The 23,193-nt window shown below is 24.8% G+C and overlaps 4 protein-coding genes across 4 annotated transcripts; 3 read left to right on the top strand and 1 right to left on the bottom strand.

The window, feature by feature from the left end:
* The first annotated feature begins 1,087 nt into the window (after window positions 1-1,087).
* LOC126909217 (uncharacterized) lies at window positions 1,088-2,862 on the top strand. The gene is made up of 3 exons (XM_050691638.1): window positions 1,088-1,255; window positions 1,314-1,466; window positions 2,676-2,862. Exons 1-3 carry the CDS (start codon window positions 1,216-1,218, stop codon window positions 2,717-2,719), a joined length of 237 nt encoding a protein of 78 aa, XP_050547595.1. The 5' UTR covers window positions 1,088-1,215; the 3' UTR covers window positions 2,720-2,862.
* Window positions 2,794-4,055, bottom strand: LOC126909053 (uncharacterized). Its single transcript, XM_050691421.1, has 3 exons — window positions 3,759-4,055; window positions 3,060-3,272; window positions 2,794-3,003 (listed from the first exon to the last, which is right to left on the bottom strand). The coding sequence occupies exons 1-3, from the start codon at window positions 3,930-3,932 to the stop codon at window positions 2,860-2,862; spliced, it is 531 nt and encodes a 176-aa protein (XP_050547378.1). The 5' UTR covers window positions 3,933-4,055; the 3' UTR covers window positions 2,794-2,859.
* Window positions 4,056-4,216: 161 nt separating this feature from the next.
* On the top strand, window positions 4,217-12,100 carry LOC126908463 (partitioning defective protein 6). Its single transcript, XM_050690566.1, has 5 exons — window positions 4,217-4,428; window positions 4,490-4,715; window positions 8,908-9,035; window positions 9,125-9,391; window positions 9,449-12,100. Exons 1-5 carry the CDS (start codon window positions 4,402-4,404, stop codon window positions 9,716-9,718), a joined length of 918 nt encoding a protein of 305 aa, XP_050546523.1. The 5' UTR covers window positions 4,217-4,401; the 3' UTR covers window positions 9,719-12,100.
* A 933-nt stretch (window positions 12,101-13,033) lies between these two features.
* Window positions 13,034-23,187, top strand: LOC126908178 (uncharacterized). Its single transcript, XM_050690091.1, has 8 exons — window positions 13,034-13,296; window positions 13,426-13,624; window positions 13,697-13,869; window positions 14,275-14,375; window positions 18,067-18,190; window positions 22,229-22,320; window positions 22,398-22,573; window positions 23,005-23,187. Exons 1-8 carry the CDS (start codon window positions 13,133-13,135, stop codon window positions 23,080-23,082), a joined length of 1,107 nt encoding a protein of 368 aa, XP_050546048.1. The 5' UTR covers window positions 13,034-13,132; the 3' UTR covers window positions 23,083-23,187.
* The last annotated feature ends 6 nt before the right edge of the window (window positions 23,188-23,193 follow it).

Raw genomic sequence — 23,193 nt, 5'->3', positions numbered from 1 at the left:
TTGTATTTGTTCATAGTGTATTTTAGTGGTATTATTTTATAAGTAAAAATTCGAAAGTCTAGGATTATATTCCTACTGCGATATATTAGTAAATTTGGTAAAAAATAATGTATTTCAACCATTAAATAAAAATATCAAACAATTAGTGGAGTACTTTTAATTCTGTCATGGGAAGAAGATAAACTTAAATAAATTTTTAATGATCTCAAAATTTTATCTTTAAAAAAATATTATTTTTATTGATAGATAAGAGTTTGACCAATGCATCCATTAAAGCAATCCAGGATTATCTTCAAAAGTTTTTTGAAAGTACCTAACCTTTTTTAGTGATTGATGGAACATTTTTAATCCTTTAACATAAAACTTTTATTATTGATAATTAAGTTGTACACTTTGAGGTTCAATATTCTTAAAATTTCCATTACACATTCTTCTAAAGTTAAGTCATTCTATTAAGAAAACAATTGTAAAATTNCATTCTTCTAAAGTTAAGTCATTCTATTAAGAAAACAATTGTATTATTGACAACAATTGTAAAATTAATTATTAAGTTCATTTAAACAGTTTTCTTAGAATAAAATTGTTAATACATTCATTATCATTATAGCATCCATAAAATTTAGTTCTTTAAAATTAGTGCTGCAAATTTTAATAACAAACAAATTTTATAGATATAGTGCCCAATTCGGTTATTGGTAGCCCCTAGTGACAATCTGAAAAAAATGTATAAATATGACATATTTTTATACAACAAAATGGTACTTTAACAAGATTGACGAACAAGATATTCAAAAACAAATTCATAATCTGAAGTCTGCCGTAGGTGTTTAATGGTTCTTATTTCCACATACTACTATTTATGTTGGTGAATTGATTAATTTTTTTATTGTAATAAGAATCGTGGCATCACAGGTCATTATTTTTATTAATTCTTATACACTGCTTACAAGCTAAATAAATTAACTTTGCTGCTTAATAATATTTTTGATTATACTTAATGTGGGTGATAATAACTATTAATGATAACAAAGCGTTGCCAGATTTAACGTTGTAGAAAAATTTATTTATACACAATGATTGTTATCATGATAATTTACTCATGATAAATAAAATCTTTTCTCCAACATCATTTATACAATTGTTTCAAGTTAACACTAACTAACTGAACAATATTATTTTATTAAAGACATTTATATTTCAATTTAAAAGTTAATTATGAATTCAATACTCAATCCTAATAAATACGGCCCAGGAAGTAAGTAATACTAGTTTACTATTAGTGCATATATTTTATATACATTTTTTTCTTCTAGTCAAGGGCATAATTAGACAAGGAATGCACGAAATACCATTAATCATGTTAGGTGCACCCTTTGCTATATTCGGTTCAGGACTTATACTGTGGCAAACATACAAGTATCATAAAAATGATGGAGTTAATAGAAAATATAAGCTTAAATACACTCGTAAGTTTTTTGTAATACTACATTGTTGATTCGCATTTTTCATTTATCAACTCGTTTAGTATTATTTCTGTTCATGAAAACTAGATTAACATAGATCATATTTAGTCAATTATTTAGGATAGCATACAAACAGAAAAATGTTATTTCTTTAAGTTGTTACAGAAATTTAGATAAAGGTTAGCATGTTAATATTATTAGTTTACAATAAAAAACTACATCATAAAAATACCATACATTTTTATTTAAGGTAAATTATGTGAAATTATATTTAAATATAACTTCACATAATTATTTAATATTAAATATTTAAAACTTATAAAATATGAAAAGTATCATTGGAATAAAATTCTATTGATATACTTATCGATGATCAATAATAACTTTAATTTTGATTTAAAAATCATAATTTTAGGACTTATGTTAGTCTAGTTCTTAGGTACAGATTTTTTCCATGACAACTTAAAATGAGTGGAATAATCCATAAGAAATTTAATTGTATAGTTTAATTAAATTCAGGAGCAAACAGTATCAATATAAAAATTTTACCATAACATTTAGTTTGTGTAAAATTACTGAAGGTTGGGAAATTATTCAAGCATATTATAACCTAAAAGTTTAAACTAATTATAGATAACTCAAAACGACATTTATAGCATACTGTGAGAGCTTTTAAGTGTATATTAATATAATATTTTAAGCTTTTAAAAACCCTATAAATTTGCTCTATGGTTATATTTTATCTGAAATGTATATATACATACTATGATGATATTGAAATAGATTAGTATTTTAAACATATCAAGTTCTTTAACATATTATAGAAAATATTCTAGATGACTACTCTGAATAATCATCATTCAAAAATTATTGGCATTATTATATACCTTTAACTTTTTTTGTATTCCTGTCAAATAAAGTGTATGTAATAATTTTTTTTTAAATTTTTTATGAAGTAATACATTAAAAAATAAAATAAACTATTTTAATATAATTTTACATATTACATAATTTTGTGAAGATTTTGCTTGATTTTTAAAGTAAATACGATTTACTCATAAATTTTAATTTTAAATGTTTTGACAAAAATTTAAAAGATTGCTGTTGCATGATGTTTAAAAAAATTAATTTTATAAATACCAAAACTTCAAGTTTATTTGTGAAAGCAATAATATTTTGATGTAATTTATTTATGAACATTTTTTTTTTCAGTTTACCGACCTGATGATCCTAGAGTGAAGTTTATCAGAGATTAAATTTGTTGATAAAATTACTGTTGAAGAAATAATGTTATTTAATAAATTAGAATTAAAAAAAAACTTTGTGTGTGTCAAGAAAACAAAGTATCTATATTCTAGAATAAACCTTTTACAATAAAAAAAACAAATCTATTATATTAGCTATTAGTTTTATTTTTGAAATAGTTTGGGCCATATGATCCAAGTTTTGTTGGATCTACTTGAGCAACATTATCCCGTCCAGTACGGACATTTAAAGGCAGAGTTTTCTTAATTTCTTTACTATCCCTTTCCATAATCAACTGTAAAAATATACATTACAGCATTAAACATATTGAGTAAACAAATGTATACTAACTTTCATTAATGGAGGTAGCTCAAATGAACCTGGTACTATTTTTACTCTAGGTTTACAATTAGCCAGTCGATCCCACCAATCTTGCTCTTCATCTTTAGGTATCAAACGATAATCTGGTTTATAGGATACACGAAATATTTCAATAGGTTCTTTATAATGGTTGCCACGAAATATTTTTTCAACATGAACAATTACCTTTCTGGCAGAATTTTCCTATAATAAAATATAATAATAATTAAAGTTTAAAGATAAGTATACTATTTAGTATAGGTTAGTAAAAAAAGGGTGTGAAACATCTATTTTGTATTAAATTTGTTCAAAGAATATGTTTTCAACTTTTTGTAAATAAAGAGTAAATATAACTATGATAAGTAACAAAGTTATAATTGAAAAAACATACTGTAAGTTATTATGGATAATTTAAAAAGTGAGTGTCTATTTGTAGTTTCAGCTGTATTTTAAATTTTGTCATGGAAAAATATCTCGTATAGAGATCACTACTAAAAAATTATTTCAACTCCTTGCTGTCTTAAGTTTTAAAATATACTAGTTTTTACAATTTTTTAAAAACGTAAATTCTTTTAAATTTGCAGTATTAAAACATACAATTCTAATACTTAAGGACTACCTTTTGGTATTTAAGTGGAGAAAATTTACAAGTTAATTACGGCTATAATTATTATTATTAAATATAATTACAATTTGAGCTGTGGGTTCAACAGCCAACACTTTGAAAAAAGAAGGTTCTTCGTAACGATCATATGAATTTCTAGTTATTAAGCGACCAACTCCAGCGTTCTTCAAATTGCCTATTATTTCCCATAATGTCTTACCATAAAGATTTGTGGCCCTACCAATCAGTTTAGGTGGCATTTCATTAATATATAATATAAACTAGAAGAACTGTTACACTAAATATGCATCAGTTTAACTACTAATCGTTTTACGTTCTGGTTTACTAAATATTGTAATATTATATTAATATCAGATATAATATTTTTCTGTATTATCATAGATAAGAAATATGCGGAATGAATAATTTTCTCCTCAAGTGGTTGAGCATGTATTTGATTTTGAGCTTATGGTTACACTGTCTAACGTTATCAGACCCCACCGCCATCACTAACGTTTTACGTGTTTTTATTATTTTACACTCGAGTTCCGTCGTGTAATGTCTTTTAGGGTTTCGATACGCCTTTTTTGAAGTGGATTGTAATGAAATCGCGCAACAGGTACTTGTAAATCGGCGATTATTGTTAGACAGTTTATAAAAATAATTAACCAGTGGTAATGACACGATATCCCGGTAGTTGACATCGGGAGTATACTAGGTTATCCGACTATGGCCAAATTGGAAATTAAAAGCAAAGTATGTTTGTATTATCTCAGAAAGTAATTTTACATTAATTTTAATTTCAATTTTGCTTTAGTTTGACGCTGAATTTCGTCGAATATCCTTACCTAAATCAGACGTTGGCACTTATGATCAATTTCGAAGTCTTATTGAGCGATTGCATAAATTGATTGAAGTACCATTTGTTTTATCATATACCGATCCAAAAGATGGTGACTTATTACCCATAAATAATGATGATAATCTTGGACGTGCAGTACTAACAGCTAGACCATTATTAAGGATAATTATTCAACGCAAAGGTTAGTAAAGACTTAATAAATAAATTTAATTTCCAAATTTTGATCTTAGAAATTGAAATCTTACATATCATTTTTATTAAGATTTTACTATTCATTAATGATAACTAAATATTCAAAATGAAGATATTTTTTATTTGTGATTGAATTTGATATACTTCACAATTGTTATTTAATCGTTTAAATTTTTTAATTAGTTATTTTGATAATTCATATAGTTGATATTTTAGAAAGATATAATTAAATTTTAATCATAGGATTTTATTACTTACATAAAATTAACAACTTTTATTTTGAAGATTTTTATGTAAGTTCGAGTATGGTTTTTATGTATTAATTCATTAAAATGTTTAATACATTTTTGTGTTATTTTAAACACCAATTAAGATACAATTATTCTATTATATTTTGTAAAAGTTTAATATTGTTTACTTAAGTAATTTTCAGACTAGTTGAAGTTTTATGTTTTAAAGAAAATTTTAAAATATTCAGTTCAATAAACTTCATTCTATCTTCCATTGGTTATTATAGGTTTATTTATTTCCCTTTACTTATAATTGCATAATATTCATTGTCTTAGATAAACAATAATTAAATGTGAACAAGTGACTTTATTGTTTGAGAACCATTGAATTAAACTAAGCAGGTGTTGAGATGGAGTTCCTGTTGAATGTCTATACAAAAGGCCAACAATAGTTATTACTCAATATGTGTAAACATATGTGTAATTGCTAGACATGTGAACTAATCGAAGTGTAAATTTGAACAAAATTAAATTCAAACAAATTAATTTTTGTAATCGTTAAATTAAAAAAATTGAGTTAACCTTCTTAATTAGATTAGTTAATTTTTCATAAATAATTATTTTTACCTTATTGTGATATGTCTTGAGAAATTTTTCAATTGATAAGCTATTAGATATTAGAACAATAATAATATTCGTTAGTTTAAAAAAATTTTCACGTTGATTTATTCAAAGGACCCGCCAACTTTTATTTAAAAAATCTTGGTTTAAATAATTCATTGAGTTCGCAAATATTGAAGGCGGTTTTTATTAGTTGCAAACATTTTGATGCTATTCATTTGTGTAGGTTAATCATGAAGTCTGTTTCATAATAATTTATTTCTGCTACATCACGTAGAAAATAGCTGAATAATGTGTAATTTTATTTTTATTTCATTTTCACTAATATACTGTGCAATTATCAAAAATCGTAGAAACTAATGATTTTAACTGATGTTAAATTAATTTAAGGAAGCGATTTGGCATCAGATTCAAGGGCAGTTCTCACCTTTGTTTATATCTGAAAAATATTTCTTGTCTACGATGTTCCTTATAGCTAACTATCGCGATAGTTGGTTTAACAGTTTTATTTGTATTTTTCAATCAATCTGGAATAGGTATTATGATATCACCGAGTGACTATGTTATTATATTGTGTAGTAATAAAATTGCGTGCGTTCATTATGATGATTCGATGAATGTCTGGAGAAAAAACAAGAAATGAGTCATGGTGTTAATCCGAGCACGAGAAACCCACCGAACATGTTGCGTCATTGTAATATTATTATGATAATAATAGTGGCAATCTAGTCCGTGTAAGCAAAAAGGAAGACGATCCTTGCATTCTTTTCATTTGTATTGGAATAATATTAAGAAGTCCGTTAACATTTAATTGTTCTATAAACAAACGCAAAAATGTCCTTACATTATTATTTTATGCTATAAAACCGTTTTTGTTTGTTCCGACAAAGAAAACGACCGGAAATGCGTTGCTGTCGCAAGTAAACAAAACAAATTTGTGGCCTCCGCAAAAAACTAGTTTTAACGACCGGCTGCTGACATTATTACCTATAAGTATTTATTATCATATCATTTTTGTATTGAATTGAATTGTATTTGTCAGTATCTCGACTGAAGTCGAGATATGGACTAGTTCCAGTCGTTGACAAATGAAGTGATTTCAATTATTAGCGCTCGTTAGTATTTGAAAAAGAAATTTGATTCTTAACAGCCGAGAATACATATCGATTGCTTTCTAAAAAAGGTTTTAAGTTTGTCCAGTATTTATCCAGTATCTTTATTTCGAGTAATCATATTTTGATGTGTCTAAAATATAGGTTTTAAAGTAAAAGTTAATTCAATTGAGTGAAAATAATGGAAAAAATGTGTTTTTTTTTTATCATAATTGATTCTAATACTAATACTGTTCATATATGCACGTGAAAATTATTTAAATAGTTTTTATTTTTAAATATATTAGTATGGACATACTAAATATGTTTAATTAAGCAGTAGCACACATTTCGGTCTTGCTTGTGATTCGCATTTTTTTCTATTTATTAATACATTCTTTAGCAGAGCGCCTTATTCTGATATCACCGTGCATGGATTACCTTGTTGAGGAATTTTGAATTCCAAGTTGTGGAAGTATTTTTGATGTTTTACTGTGTAGGTTGTAAATGCAAAATTTTACAGTTTTTAAATGAATTTCTATACTTAATTATACAATATAAAAATCTTTATTAAAAACCAATTTATTTTTCGGAACTTGTTTTAAATATTGACATAATGTACATATTTTCTATTGGTGTCGTTACAACGATCTATAAAGACTTCGTTGTCATTTGTCGTTTGATGGGTGAATGACCAGCATAAATAATAATAATGCGGCCGAGCAAGCGGTCAAGATAAAAATAAACAAGAACAAATTTTTGTTCTTAGGATCAGATATGAGTTTCTAGTACGCTAGTAACACTAACAAACCATCCATAAACCTTGTGTGGTTGGTTAGTTAGTGTTGTTTCGATTGAAGTTTTTTTTCCTTAGTTTTTTATGGGATGAAAATAATAAAAATAATATTATTGCTGTCTAAACGAATCTGGTTAACAACGTATGAGTAAGTATGTTCACCGAAAATAACTTGCCGATCCACTTGGAAGACGTTCAAGTCATTAAAATGGTCAGGTAGACGGTTTCTAAACGACATCTGTCTAATTTCTAAAAACTCTTTTTTCTGGGGGATAATCGTCTGTTGTTATATATGCGTGTTTTGCTCACCGTAAATTACTAAAAAACAGTATACCTACTAAAATTAGTGCCCTTAGAATTATTGTATAATTCCACATTTGATTACTTTTTAAGTGTTTCTTCAACTGAAGTAAACATTTTGGTTTAAGTACGAAATAATATGGTAGATTTAAAATAATTCGAGCAGTATCCGGCACAAACGATCAGAATGGTTGCCTTAAAATTTATCTTTTTACGAATAAAAAAGAAATATCTTCATCAAAAGCATAGATAAAAATTATTTATAGGGTTTCTAATTTATGAAATTCACATTTTTTCCCTATTGTTTTTAATATAATTTACTAAAATGTAAACAAATTTCTTATGAACCTCCTTTACTTATGTCTATGATTTTTATCATTAACTAAGTTTAATAGGTATAGCGTTATAGAATTTTTCACTACTTCTCCACACTGGGCTTAAGATCAAATTTTATTATTTATAAAATATGTACTACAAGTTCTTCTTAATTATAAAATGTATTATTTTCTACTTTATTATTATATTGTTTACTTCACTTACAACAAAATGATACTTTTTTAATAATTGGAGTTGTAAATATACTTTTCTAAATTAATTATTCGCGCTGATTTCAAATCTGAAATTGAATTTTCTATCGCCTCTAGTTTTTGAGATAATTACTAATTAGTAAAAAACGTAAAAGATATAAATACAAAATTAAAAATGAATAAAATCGCGTTGGTGTTGACTTAACTGTTCCTAAAATTATTCACATGGTTTTCCTTTGTTCAACATCCACAGAGTTGCAAAGTTATGGCCTCCCATTTTGGGGCGTAACATTTTATATTATAGGATGTTTTGTAAAAACTAGTTACTATTGTTCTCATTGTTTGTAACAACTGATCTGTTTCTTCACTTTTTAAACACTCCGAATATATAAAAAAAATTTATGTATTAAATAACTTGTTTCTTAATAGTAATTATTATTACTAATTATAAGTAATTATTTAAAAAAATAGAGAATATAAAAAATATAATTGAAGGTTCGAGATCGGCGCAAAAAATTTGTATAGAAAAGTATATTTTCTTCTCTGATGAAGATTCCTCGTTGACCAGTGTATTCATTTTATTCTTTGTCAATAATTGTATGTGATGGTATTATAGGAGAAAGTCTAGAAGAGTTAAATGGTTATGGAACTTATAAACCTCGAAATATAATATCTTCAATTTTAGGAGGAACACCTAGTAAAGGAAAACATTTATGGATATCTAATCCTCAAGATTTCCGACAAGTAATTAAATATCTATTTGAAAATTGATATATACTATTTAATTTATTAATAATTAAGTATTTTTATTAAAAAATCTCCTGTTTTTTTAGGTATCTGCGATCATTGATGTAGATGTAGTTCCAGAAACATGTAGGCGAGTGAGATTGCTTAAACATGGTTCTGAGCGACCTTTAGGTTTTTATATTCGAGATGGTACTAGTGTAAGAGTTAGTACATCAGGTGTTGAAAAAGTACCTGGAATATTCATATCGAGGTTAGTTCCTGGAGGTTTAGCTGAAAGTACAGGTTTATTGGCTGTTAATGATGAGGTTCTAGAAGTTAATGGTATTGAAGTAGCTGGAAAAACTTTGGATCAAGTAAAATTTATTAAGATAATTAATTGAATTACTTTTATAACTTTAAATTTTTTTTAGGTAACAGATATGATGGTAGCTAATAGTCATAATTTAATTGTAACTGTTAAACCAGCAAATCAGCGGGCAACTATGTCAGCACCAAGGCGAGGATCGTTATCAAGAACGTCACAATTATCCAGTGGTTCACATCAGTCAACACATAGTGTTGCTACCACAGTTAACACTTCTGAAGAAGACGATCAAGATGAAGTAGTTGATTTAACTGCTGGTTTAGCTTTACAGGCGGTTAATGATTCCACTTCTACTACTATTACTTTGGACCAATAATTTAGAAGATATTCAAGGTGAAATAACTTAATCGTTTTGTGCCTTAAATGAAAAAAGAGCTCATTATAATATAACTGTTAAAAAAACTATTAGCATTCCAAAATGAAGCATTATTTTGATGCTATGATTAGAGATTGTCTTCCATTTAAATTTTTTATTATTGAAATGTAAATACATATGTATATAATGTTGAATGAAAAACAATAATATGATTCACACATTTATAAGTCAAGATTTAAAAAACTTAAATATAAGTGAAATTATTAAATCTTGTTTAAAACACTTCCTTTTTTTAGTATACTATAGATTTAAATTTGATAAAATTAAAGCAGTACTTAATATTAATACTTAATTATATTACACTATGTTACATATATAAAAATGACAATTATTCATTGTTTCATAATAACGTATTTCAAGGAAAGTATAGTTACTTTACTTAAAAAAAAATTTTCTTAGATATTTTTATTGCAATACGTGCACATTTATTTGGTTTTTTGATCTCATTTCAAATAAACTTCAGTATTAAACAAGTAGTATTATTCATAATAATTTAGAATCTGTATTTAAATATATAACATTCCAGCCAAATAATAATTGAAAATTCACAATTACTGTTTCAGATAGTTATTCTTATATTATTTACTTGTTTAGTTAAAAACAGAAATGAGTATAATTCAAACTATTAATTGGCACATAAAAAAAAATCACATTTTGGGGTTTTTTTTTATTATAATAATATTATTACATGATAAATAGTTATCCTATACTATTTTCTAATGTATTGTGACAAATAATTTGTATGAAACAATTTCAATAATAAAAATTGTAACTTGATACATAAGTTGATTTTTGTTAAATTATAAAATTAATTAGAAGTGTGATTTTCTACACATTTCCGTCCAATTTATCATTGTTTTTTAATGTCACATATTTAATATTTATAAGTATTAAAGGTTTATCTATAAAAAATAAATAACATATAATATAAATTGTTTTCTTTTATAAACCAACCAAATTGTATAGATTATTACTATATACATGTTATTATATATTTTTAATTAATTTAGTATTCATATTAGTTAAATTTATTAAGTAAGAAAAACTATTAAAAGTGTCATTTTTATATTCTAATTAATTTTTATATATATATTTTTTTATCAATAAAAATATATGAATAACTTCTTACATTAACAGGAATAACTTTTGATACATATGAACTATTTGTGATACTTAAATTCTAAATATGTTGAAAATTAACTTAATATACTTATTGATAAATAGTCATATGTTTCCATAATTCTATTTCAATTATAAATACTTATTTTTAATTTTTCAATATAATCAACTGTATTAGTTGTAATATATATTATATATACTTTAGCACTGGCTGAATAATTATTGTATAATTAGCCTAAATAATTGTCTTTGTTTTAATTTATTATTAACTAAAATATTTTCCATTCAATTTCAGTATTTCATTTTTGTTTTTAAAAGTAAAATGCTCAATCTTAATATACTGGAAATGTATCTTAGTTCTTTTTCAAAAAAAAAAAAGTACTGAGATACACTTCTCAGTTCACTTTTGTAGTTAATGTTCAATGTGTATTCATTGAAACAAATAATGTTTATTCAAATGTTTAGAAGGATTAATAATTTTCACTATACTACCTTTTTAATAATTTTATTAAACAATGTTGTTATATTTTTACATTAGCAGAATTAATAACTTAATTATATTTTTTAATTTTGCCAACAGTGTTAGGCATGTTCTATACGATCTCTTCTGACCAATTGTCAATTTTTAAAAGCTTTATTAAAATTTATTTTTAAAAATAGTTTTATCATAATATAAATGTACTTAAAACACATTGAAATAAATATTTCTGTTATACCACTACATAAGTTATATGCGAGATCCATGGAGTTTGTATATTAAAATTTTTTGTAAATATGACATTGTTTATTAGTTAATAATTTAAATTAACTTATAACTCATGTATAATAAACATGTATTCATTATACTTATATATTTGATATTATCATTAAACAGTTTAAAGTTAGACTCATTAATTTATCTACATTACTTTTTAATATTTGTGTAAGTTGTATTGCCTTTTGTTTATTATGATATTTTATGTATCAAGTTTAACTCAAATGATATATGTATTATTATTATTATTTATTTTTAATTGGTATATTATTTCCATATGAATTATTATTTATGTTCTATTTGATATGATTATTGCATTATTGATTTTGATTTATTATAATTTAGTCAATACTATTAATGTTGGGTATTTATGCAGTCGAATTTATCAGACTTTTATCTTTCTATGTACTGTTATAATATAATAATAAAATGAAGATGTTATCTTCATTGTTTAAGACTTGTTCTATTAGTGAATTACTAATGTTGAACATTTATATGCTATTAAATTAAATAGAGTTAATCTTCTTCCTTGCCTTAATCCCAATTACTTGGGGGGTCAGCCACTCTTATCCTAAACTTCTACTTGACACAATCTCCCACATCAGTTGTCATCATATCGAATTCAATAGCATCCCTCCATCTCTTTTTTGGTCTTCCTCTACCTTTTCTTCCTTCATTCATTTCAATTACTGTTCTTTCAGCTTCCGATTCTTCTCTCTTCATAACATGACCAAACCATCTAAATCTATTTTCTCTGATCTTATCCACGATTGACGCTACACCTATACTCCTTATATGCTCGTTCCTTATTCTATCTTTTCTAGTCACTCCACTCATCCATCTAAGCATTCTCATCATCTCTGCTACACTCATTCTCTGCTCTAATTTCTTATCAACCGCCCAATACTGAACAATACATAATAGCTCTGGCCTCACTATAATCTCGTAGAATTTACCTTTCAGCCTCATTGGAATTCTTTTATCGCATAAGACGCCAGACGCTTCTTACCACTTTAACCACCCGCACTTAATCCTGTGTCATTAATAGCAACTTTAAAACGTCTCTCGGTATTCTATCATACGCTTTCTCCAAATTTATAAATATACACAGCTTTTCCTTATACTATTCTATTAGTTATCTCATATAAAATAGTAAAAATTAATCATTCATTAATAATTGTCAAAATAATAATTTAATCCACCTTACTATAAATAACATGTTATTATCTATGGTTTTAAGTTGATAACTAAATGTTTTAAAACGAAGAGGAAAAAAATTTAATTCTTAATAATAAAAATGTATATATTTTATAATATCATATACTAATGTTACAAGCATTACGTTATTTTGCTATCTTTGTTATAACACGTGTGTTGAGTAATCTATGATAACAAACTGAAAATAATTCATGTTACTTATAATTATGTTTTTTTTTTTACAATATAACTCTACGATTTTTAATTAAATAATTATTTATTACATGATAAAATTATTACAAACTACTTACTCGATTTGGTATCCTAATCTAATGATTAGGTGTCTATATTCAAGTCAACGTTCAATTATTTGCCTTTACTTTGTTGACATGCCATTTTACGCTGTTGTATTTAGAACAACCCAGAGTGGTGCTGTAGCTCAGGATTGGTATATAATTAAATATATTGTCTTAATAATTATTACTATAGTTATATTGTTCTGTGAAACTTAATCAATTATTATTTCATAAAATTATGACTTTTTACTAATAAAATATTATAATTTTTGAAACCTTAGGCCTTCAGCACTGAAATGGAAAGATACAGTTCCAAATTCATACGCTAAAAAATTTTCAACAAAAAATGAAGCTGAATCTTATTTAAAAAATATGAGTTTTGAGATTCTTTATGATATAAATAAATTTCTTAGTGGAAATTATAATAAAGGAATAAAGAGGAAAAATAATGAAGATGGATTACTGAAATATGTGGATGATGTATGTATCTAATTTTTTTTTTTTTAATTTGTTTAATGTTTTCAATATATATATATATATTTCTGTATCTAGTTACATCAAGTATTTTTACAAATGGAATCATATGTGATGAATAGTCCTAAAATTAGTGAAAGTTGTAAAAAACGATTAAAATTAATTGGAAAAGAGACTTTAGAAAGAATTAAAAATCTAGTTAAAGAATGTGAAAAAAACGATGAGGTTCCATCATCAAAAATTCACAAGTGGTTTGTACAATCTTATTTAAAGTATAATAATTAAATGCATAGTTTACATTATTGTATATTTCTCTATTTTACTTCTCAGTGACTAAGAATCAAAAATTTAGAAATCTTTTCAGTTATATGTATTTAATTTTGTCCTATCATTCAATTAAAAATAAGGGTTCCATTAAAGAAAATTAAAGTTTAGTTTTTTAATCTAGAGGATGAAAAAAAAATTATTTAATTACATATTATTGTAGAGATTTTTGAATCAAACAATTTTTTCTTAATGAATATAAAATATTGAATAGTTTTTAAAAGAAATTTGTATCCAAAAAATGATATTTTTAGGGGTTGAATTATTTTTTCCAAAAAACTGTATTATTTTCCTTAAACGTAATAATTTATTTTTCTTTTATAAAATTATAGTGAATTAGAAAATGAATTGAACAATGGACAAAATGCAATAAACATAACTCATCAGCCTCATTCATCTGGCAATGATAATAGTGATTTATTAAAAAGAGCAAGTAATAAATATATGACATAAGTTATTAATTATCAGTGAAAAAAAAGCTAGTGTAACCGATTTCAGTTTATAATTATTCAACTGTATTAAAAAATTTTAGAAAGAAAAATTTTAAAACATTAGTCTATTAGAAAAATTGTTCTAATAATAATAATAAATTCAATCCTTACTTTATCATCTAAGTAAATTTTTCTAGCATACTATATTATATAGCTGTCGAACCAAAGACTTTATTTTGACTATATATTTCTAGCTGGCTGAATAAAAAATTTAAATAAAATGTGTTTTTTGAAGAGGTATCCTAAAAACTTTTCACTCTACTATTAATTCACCAAATTAACTATTTTTTAGCTTCGATGCGAAGCTGAGAAGGTATTGGTTTTACTAAGATGTGTTTTTTTTTTTTTGTGTCTGTTACCACTTTTTCTCAGCTCTCACCGAACCGATTTCTTTCAATGATACGTCAAAAGATCACAAATCGTATCTAGTCGAAGACATTACCCTCAAAAATTGAAAAAAATTCCCTCGTTCCCCGTAAATGGGGGAAACCTCCAAAAAAATTACAAATTTAAAAATCGCTAATTTTCGAAATTTTTTCAATTTTTTTTTAATAAAAGCTGCCGTAACTTTTTTAAAAATAAACATATCAATATAATTCTTTTTTTTATAGATGCATGATGTCATTACCTATCATTTGGTATATATTTTTGATAAATCTGACTTTTTACCTGCCCACGGGGGGGTATTTAAAATGACAACTTTTTCAACTTAAATTTAAAAAGTGTTCCGGAAGGTCTGACACTTTTATATATATCTTAAATTAAAGCTAATGTAATATACTTTATTATGAAAAAAAAAAATTTCGGACTTTATTTTATCTTCATGGTGAAAATGGCTACCGAATGCTATTTTTGTGTGAAAATTTTCGATTTTGTATTTTCCATTTTTAACTTTATTATGCTATAACTTTTTGAAAAATGTATGAATCATTACAATTTTTTTATGAGAAGTAGTATTTATATAGATCTTTCATTCGACATACTGTTTTTTTAAATCGGACCATTTCCCTAAATACAGGGGGGATTCAAAACATAAAAATGCATATAGAAAGTAGAACTTTTTCAACGTAACTTTTGAAAGTGTTCCGGAAGGTCTGACACTTTTATATATATCTTAAATTAAAGCTAATGTAATATACTTTATTATGGTAAAAAAAAATTTCGGACTTTATTTTATCTTCATGGTGAAAACAGACATTAAACTTAATAAAAAAAATACGATTTTTGTAAAAAAATTCTTTTTTATATTTTTAACTTTATAATGCTATAACTTCTCGAAAGATGTATGGATCAATATAATTCTTTTTTTTGTAGATGCATGATGTCTTTACCTATCATTTGGTATATTTTTTTTATAAATCTGACTTTTTACCTGCCTACAGGGGGGGATTCAAAATGACAACTTTTTCACAAAAAATTGACTTTTTCAACTTAAATTTAAAAAGTGTTCCGGAAGGTCTGACACTTTTATATATATCTTAAATTAAAGCTAATGTAATATACTTTATAATGATAAAAAAAAATTTCGGACTTTATTTTATCTTCATGGTAAAAACAGACATCAAAGTGGATAACAAAAATACGATTTTTGTAAAAAAATTCTTTTTTATATTTTTAACTTTATAATGCTATAACTTTTTGAAAGATGTATGGATCAATATAATTCTTTTTTTTGTAGATGCATGATGTCTTTACCTATCATTTGGTATATTTTTTTTATAAATCTGACTTTTTACCTGCCTACAGGGGGGGATTCAAAATGACAACTTTTTCACAAAAAATTGACTTTTTCAACTTAAATTTTGAAAGTGTTCCGGAAAGTCTGACACTTTTCTATATATATTAAATTAAAGCTAATGTAATCTACTTAATTATGTAAAAAAAAAAATTACGGACTTTATTTTGTCTTCACGGTGAAAATGGCTACCAAATGCTATTATTGTGTGAAAATTCTCGATTTTGTATTTTACATTTTTAACTTTATAATATTATAACATATTGAAAAGTGTATGGATCAACACAATTTTTTTATGAGAAATAAAAATTTTTAATAAACCCTTTTTCATTTGAAATACTTTATCTTAATCAAGATATTAATAAGGAACTAGCAGATCATGTAGCTTTTGGAATAATCCACCAATTTTTTAAAATTAAACACTATCTAAAGATTTGCATCGAAGCGTTTTTTTTTTATAGTGATTTTAATCACTGTCAGATANGTTTTTTGATAGTGATTTTAATCACTGTGCCGCGACCTCGCTTGTGTTGGGCTTTTTTTTTTTAATCTGTAAAAATATTTATAAATGTCTAATAGTCAAAATGTACAATTTAATAACGTTGGTCAAACTATATTAAATTAATAATAATTTTAATATAGTTTTAATTTTATTTAGCCACAAGTAATCAATTCTTATTATATAACTTTATGTGTTGGTTTTAAATTTGTAATGAAAATTTTCTATCATCATTAGATTTTTAGTTAAATACTTATTATTAAGAAATGACACATAAAAAAGTAAATTAATAATTAAAATACATTTTTTAAAATCATTATTGATTTTGATCTTTGATCAGTTAAAAATTATCAGTGCAAAATTACGGTCAATAATATCATATTTATATTTGATAAAAATAATAATGAAACTTTAAATTACGTAATTCATTATTATATGATGACACATATTATTATTAAATTTATATATAATTATATAAATTTTTTTTAATCAAAATAATTTTTATAATTTTCATGTAACATAAAAATTAATCATTTAACTACGAAATTTAAATAAATTTAGGAAATTGTAATAATATAGCTGGATTTAAATTCAGTAGAAATGAACTGGAATTTACATTAGTGAAATCCAAACACACGTGTGATTATTTATAAATTTTATTAGAAATCAACTTTAAATGATTACAAACATAGTATTTTATACCAAAATTATGCACAGTTCATTTTTAACATATCAACTATCAATATCAATAATAATAATAATAACTTGAAAAAAAAAAGTTTTTACTTATTAGTAATAATCTTAAAAACTAGAAATTATCAAAATGTTTTTGATGCTAACATAGTCATAAAAAGTGTAAGAACTTTTGTTTACTTCTGCAAGACAGCAACTATTTTCTCTGATTAGTCAAACAACTTTGATATTATCACAATGTTATTTAGCATATATAGTGATCATACGCATGGGATAACTTGAAAATTTTGTTGGTGAAGCTATAAACTCATATTCTATTACTTAGATCTGTATAATAGATCTAGGGAATCTTTTCAATTATACATTTATTTAATTTTTCCCTTCTTTCTTAAAAAAATACAGTTTCTTTTGTGGGTGCTACAAATAGGTCAATGAAGAATAAGGTTGTAGCTTACATAGTCTCTATGCTTGTTATGCTAATGTTCATACAATCTTTATAGCTTATATTGAATTATAGCTAACATATAAATTCATTAGTATTGAAAAGGGATAGTTTATTTAAATGATAAACGGTTAATTTTAGAAGTTTATAAATAAAAAAAATTATAGTTACATACAAATTATTACAAGCTATATTAGCATTCATCAAAAATTTGTTTTGTGTCAATTACTTTATACATTTTTTTATGACATTATTAAATTGTAGAAGAGTTGTTTAAGTTTAACAGTAGCAATGAAGTTATAGTATACACAGATGGAGCTTGTTCGAATAATGGAAAAAATCAAGCAATGGCAGGAGCTGGAGTATTTTTTAGTCACAATCATCCATTGTAAGATTTATTTTATATTTAATTTATATCATTATTTAACAAAATTTACAAAAAAAAAAAAAATTGAATTAATAATTCTGCTTTATTTCAATTGTTTTTTTTTTTTTTTTTTTTTTTAATTTTAATTTAAATTTTTAAATGTGTNTTCAATTGTTTTTTTTTTTTTTTTTTTGATAAAATTTGAATTTAAATTTTAAAATGTGTTAAGTTTTTTTATATAATAATCTTATTGTGAAGTTAACTATTTTTATCATATACATGAGATTACAGAAAGACAAAATAATTCTAATTATTTTTCGGTTGGTGGTAATTAAAAGATTATTTGATGTCTTCTGAGTTGTAATTTTTGTAATTACATCTACACACTCCAAATGTGTGTTGCATCCACAATGAATAAGTAAAGGAGTCGTTATACTTAAAAATATGGAGGAAAGATATTATTTTCTTTATTAATTTACAGTATAAATACAATTTATTTGTATTGCATTTGTATATTCATATAAATACAATGAAAATAATTTCATTATTTTAGTCCATAATTACTCGCTTATAAAAAAACTAGCTCAATTTTTTTTTTTTTTTGGTTTTTAAAATAATTTGTGTAAAAAAAAATATTAGAACAATTATTTTTCTAATGTTAACACTTTTAGCCACTTAAATTTTAGTCTATTACTTTATTTCAAAATAAGCCTGATCTGTAGGGCTGGTTTAAAATTTTTGTAGGGAGATATTAGAAAAAAAAAATCTTTGTTTGAATAGTAAATTAATTGAACTTTTTCGACCTCATATTCTTGTTTAGTTTATAACTGTTATTAGCTTCGATGCGAAGCTGAGAAGGTATTAATTTTACTATGATGTGTTTTTTTTTTGTGTTTATTACCACTTTTTCTTAGCTCTCACCGAACTGATTTCTTTCAATGATACGTCAAAAGATCACAAATCATATTTAGTCGAAGATATTACCCTCAAAAATTGAAAAAATTTCCGTCGTTCCTCGTAAATGGGGGAAACCTCCAAAAAAATTATAAATTTAAAAATCGATAATTTTCGACATTTTTTCAATTTTTTTTACTTAAAACTGCCATAACTTTTTCAAAAATGATCAAATCAATATAATTTTTTTTTTATATAGATGCTTGATGTCTTTACCTATCATTTGATATATTTTTTTTATAAATTTAACTCTTTACCAGCCCACGGGGGGATTCAATATGACAACTTTTCACAAAAAATTAATTTCTTCAACTTAATTTTTGAAAGTGTTTCAGAAATACTGACACTATTATATATATCTTAAATTAAAGCTTATGTAATATACTTTAATATAAAAAAAAAAAATGTTGGACTTCATTTTGTCTTCATGGTGTAAATAGCTACTGTATTCAAAAATATGATATTTTTGTGTTAAAATTCTTGGTTTTATATTTTATTTTATTATAAGGGGATTACACTGATTTTCATAAATATTATATCAATGTAATTGACATAGTATAAAACGTTAAACATACTTAAATTTCATTGTTTCTTTGAAGTCGAGAAAAAATAACTTTGAAATTTGAACTAGCTAAATTTCCATTTTTATTAAGTGAAGAATGCGACATACGATTTCTAAGACGGTAACACTTGGGTCTTCACGCCTGTGACACTGAATTTTTTCTTAATTCTTTTTGAGTTAGAAAAAAACGTTTAACTCATTTGATTTTTATCTCATTTAGATTCAATAACTTCAATAAATATCATGGATCCCATTACTGTAGTCTCCTCTCGTGAGAAGAAATTCATATTAATATTATTTTACTGTGTGGTTTTCTTTTGTAGCTATCATTTATTTTCTCAGCTCTCACTTGACCTACTTTTTTGACAAATTTTTTTTTTAAATTAAACACTATCTACAGATTTGCATCGAAGTGTTTTTTATGGTAGTGATTTTAATCACTGTCAGATATCATCTATACTGGACCCAACTATGCCATGACCCCATTGTGCCACCACCCCACTGTGCTGGGTTTTTTATGTGATTAATGATTTAAGGAGGGTGCTGTAGTACCCTAGTACATCCCCCTAAATCCGCTACTGTGCCTTAGATAGACAATAATTGTAAGAAGTTGATAATTTAAAATTTTTAATTAAAATAATAAATAGATGAATAATTAATTTTTGTTTAGAGCTAGGAAAGCGAACAACTGAGATTTTTGTTTATACTGGACCATAATAAGATTTTGATGGCTAAGGATAATTTTACCTCTCTTGAAAATTTTTTTTATTATAATCTATTAAAGGCAATGCTTTATAGTTGATGCCAAATTCTTCAATGAAACAAGATGTACAGTTCATGATTTCCAGGATATGTTCAAAATATTGTTTCCTTGGGCATTTACTTGGTTTCTTCCCCCAGTTATGTTTCCTTCAAAGATGTTGATTATAAAGTCATTGTGTCAGATGATGTATCCGATTAACTTCATTTTTAACACGCTTTTATTAGTTTCACGTGTATGTTTGTTGTTGTTTGTTGTTTGTTGTTTGTTTGTNCTTGATTCAATCACCTTCAACAGCTGTTTTTCTTCTTGTACTTCTTCTAGCTCTTGCTCATTTCTTTTCTTATTTATACAGTTTGTCTTTGTCGTTTTTTTACATATCCATAACTCTAATGTTCTAGTTTGCTTCTGTTTTCTTATCAATTGTTCATGTTTCACTGCCATATGAAAGCACACTCCAGACAAATGTTTTAACAAATCTTTTATGTATGCTAATGCTTATATGTTTATTGTTAAAAAGCTAATTCTTGTTTTGGAATGCTTGTTTTGTCAATGCTATTCTTCTTCTAATGTCTGGTATTGATTTGTTATTGGAAGTTCTGATACTTTCAAGGTAGCAGAATTCTCAGATCTGTTGTAATTGTGTATTGTTTATTTGTATATTAAGATTTTGATCTGAGTGCATTTGACTTATAAACATTATTTTGGTTTTTATGAAATTTATTTTAATTTTAAATTTATCAAGTTTACTTGCTAGAATTTTTAGCATATTATTCATATCAAGTCCAGATTCTGCTATTATAACTATGTCATTTGCAAAGCAATTACAGTGTACATTTTGGCCATTTATTTTCATTCCTTTGGTCTTTGTTTTCATTATATCTATGCTCATTTCAATAAAAAGATTGAATAAATAGGGTGACACTTATCACTCCTCTCCTTATTCTTGCTTCTTTTACCAATATATTTACATTTATTTATCTTGTTTGATTTTTATATAAGTTGAAGATGAGCTATCTATTTTATCAATCAATTCCTATTTCTCTTGATATCATTAATAAGATTCTCCAGTCCACTTTCTCAAAAGACTTCTCTAGATGTATGAATGATGCTAAAGTAATCTTATTCAGTATAAATTTTGTCTCTAGGATCTGTCTTGATACAAATATCACTTCTCTTTTTCCTCACCCTTTTCTAAATCCAAACTGAACTTTCGATATATTTTCTTTTATATTCTCTCTCAATTTATTCTTGATAATGTATTTTTGATAAAGTTTTTTGAAGTGTGAGAAAGGAGCCCTATAGTTTTATAGTTTTCACATTCTGTTGCATTGCTTTTCTTCGGAATTGCTACTTTTGATCAAAATCCAAGGGTTGATTTATGCTATTGTAGCTATCTTTAATAATTTTAAACAATTTATATTTTGTTTTTCCCCTATATATTTTCAGTAGTTCAACTGGGATATTGTCAATTCATTGAAAATTTATTTAAAGTACAAAAATGATTTATAATATAAACTTACAAGTTCAAACTTCTGCTCGAATAGAATTAATAAAATAATTAATTTACTGGAATATCAAAAAAATAAAATGTATTGGATAAAGATTAAAATCTTAAAATCATTTAAATTCATAATAGTGTTTTTTTTTTGATAAAATTTGGATTTAAATCTCAAAATATTTTAAGTTTTTTTAACAAAATTTTATTATTTATATTTTTTATTTTATTTATTTAATTATATAATTTTTTCTGGTGTTAATGATTTAATATAATTTATTGAAGGAATTTATCAAAAAAAGTTCCAGGAAACCAAACAAATAATAATGCAGAAATATATTCAGTTATATTAGCAATAGATCAAGTCAAATCAACTGGTAAATTATCATTTATTACAAAAATAATGTTTTGTTTAATAATTTTTAGTGAAATTTTTTCATACATTTTCAATTAGGTGTTGGTAAAATAAATATTCATACAGATTCAAAATTCGTTATTCAGTGTGTTACAGAATGGATGCCAAGATGGAAAGTAAATGGATGGAAAACTTCTGACAAAAATCCTGTAAAAAACAAAGAAATGCTTGAGATGCTAGATAAAAAAATACAATTAATGGAAATTGTTTCTTGGGTAATAATTATGATAATTAAAAAAAACGTCATATGATTTAGAATAATTAAAATTATTGACTCAATATTCTATGAAAGTTCTCATAAAGGGCATAAGAAAAAATCCTATAAGTATATGAAACTTAAAACTTTAAAAAATTGCCTTCATTAATAGATAAAAAATTATAAATTTTTGTAAACATCAAATTTCATTTAATTACACCTTCTATAAGGTCTTTTAATGATATATTATGTGTCAAAATTTTTATAAATTAGGTTAAGATTGACTAGAAGCTTTTATCACTCCTATTTTACTTGTAAACATTGATTTATTTTTATTTTTCTTTGTTACTATTATAATAGATATTAAAGCCTATCTTTAAAAATATCTTAATACTCTTAATAATGTTAATGTTAAATTTATATAAATAAATGAGTTGTTATCTGTTTTAGACACATGTACGGGGTCATCAAGGAATAGAAGGTAATGAAGCTGCTGATAAGTTAGCTCGTCAAGGTGCAGAAAAATAATAAAATGATTTTTTATTTGTTGGACTATTGTAATTAATTTTTATCCATGAAACATTTTTTAGTTAAAATTAATATGTACTAATAAAGATATTAAGTCATATTCAATTAACG

Source organism: Daktulosphaira vitifoliae, unplaced genomic scaffold (assembly GCF_025091365.1).
Source record: "Daktulosphaira vitifoliae isolate Bord-2020 unplaced genomic scaffold, ASM2509136v1 Scaffold_1, whole genome shotgun sequence".
Classification (NCBI taxonomy): domain Eukaryota; kingdom Metazoa; phylum Arthropoda; class Insecta; order Hemiptera; family Phylloxeridae; genus Daktulosphaira; species Daktulosphaira vitifoliae.
Note: the sequence above shows the minus strand (reverse complement) of the source record. Positions and strands in the feature narration are given on the sequence as shown.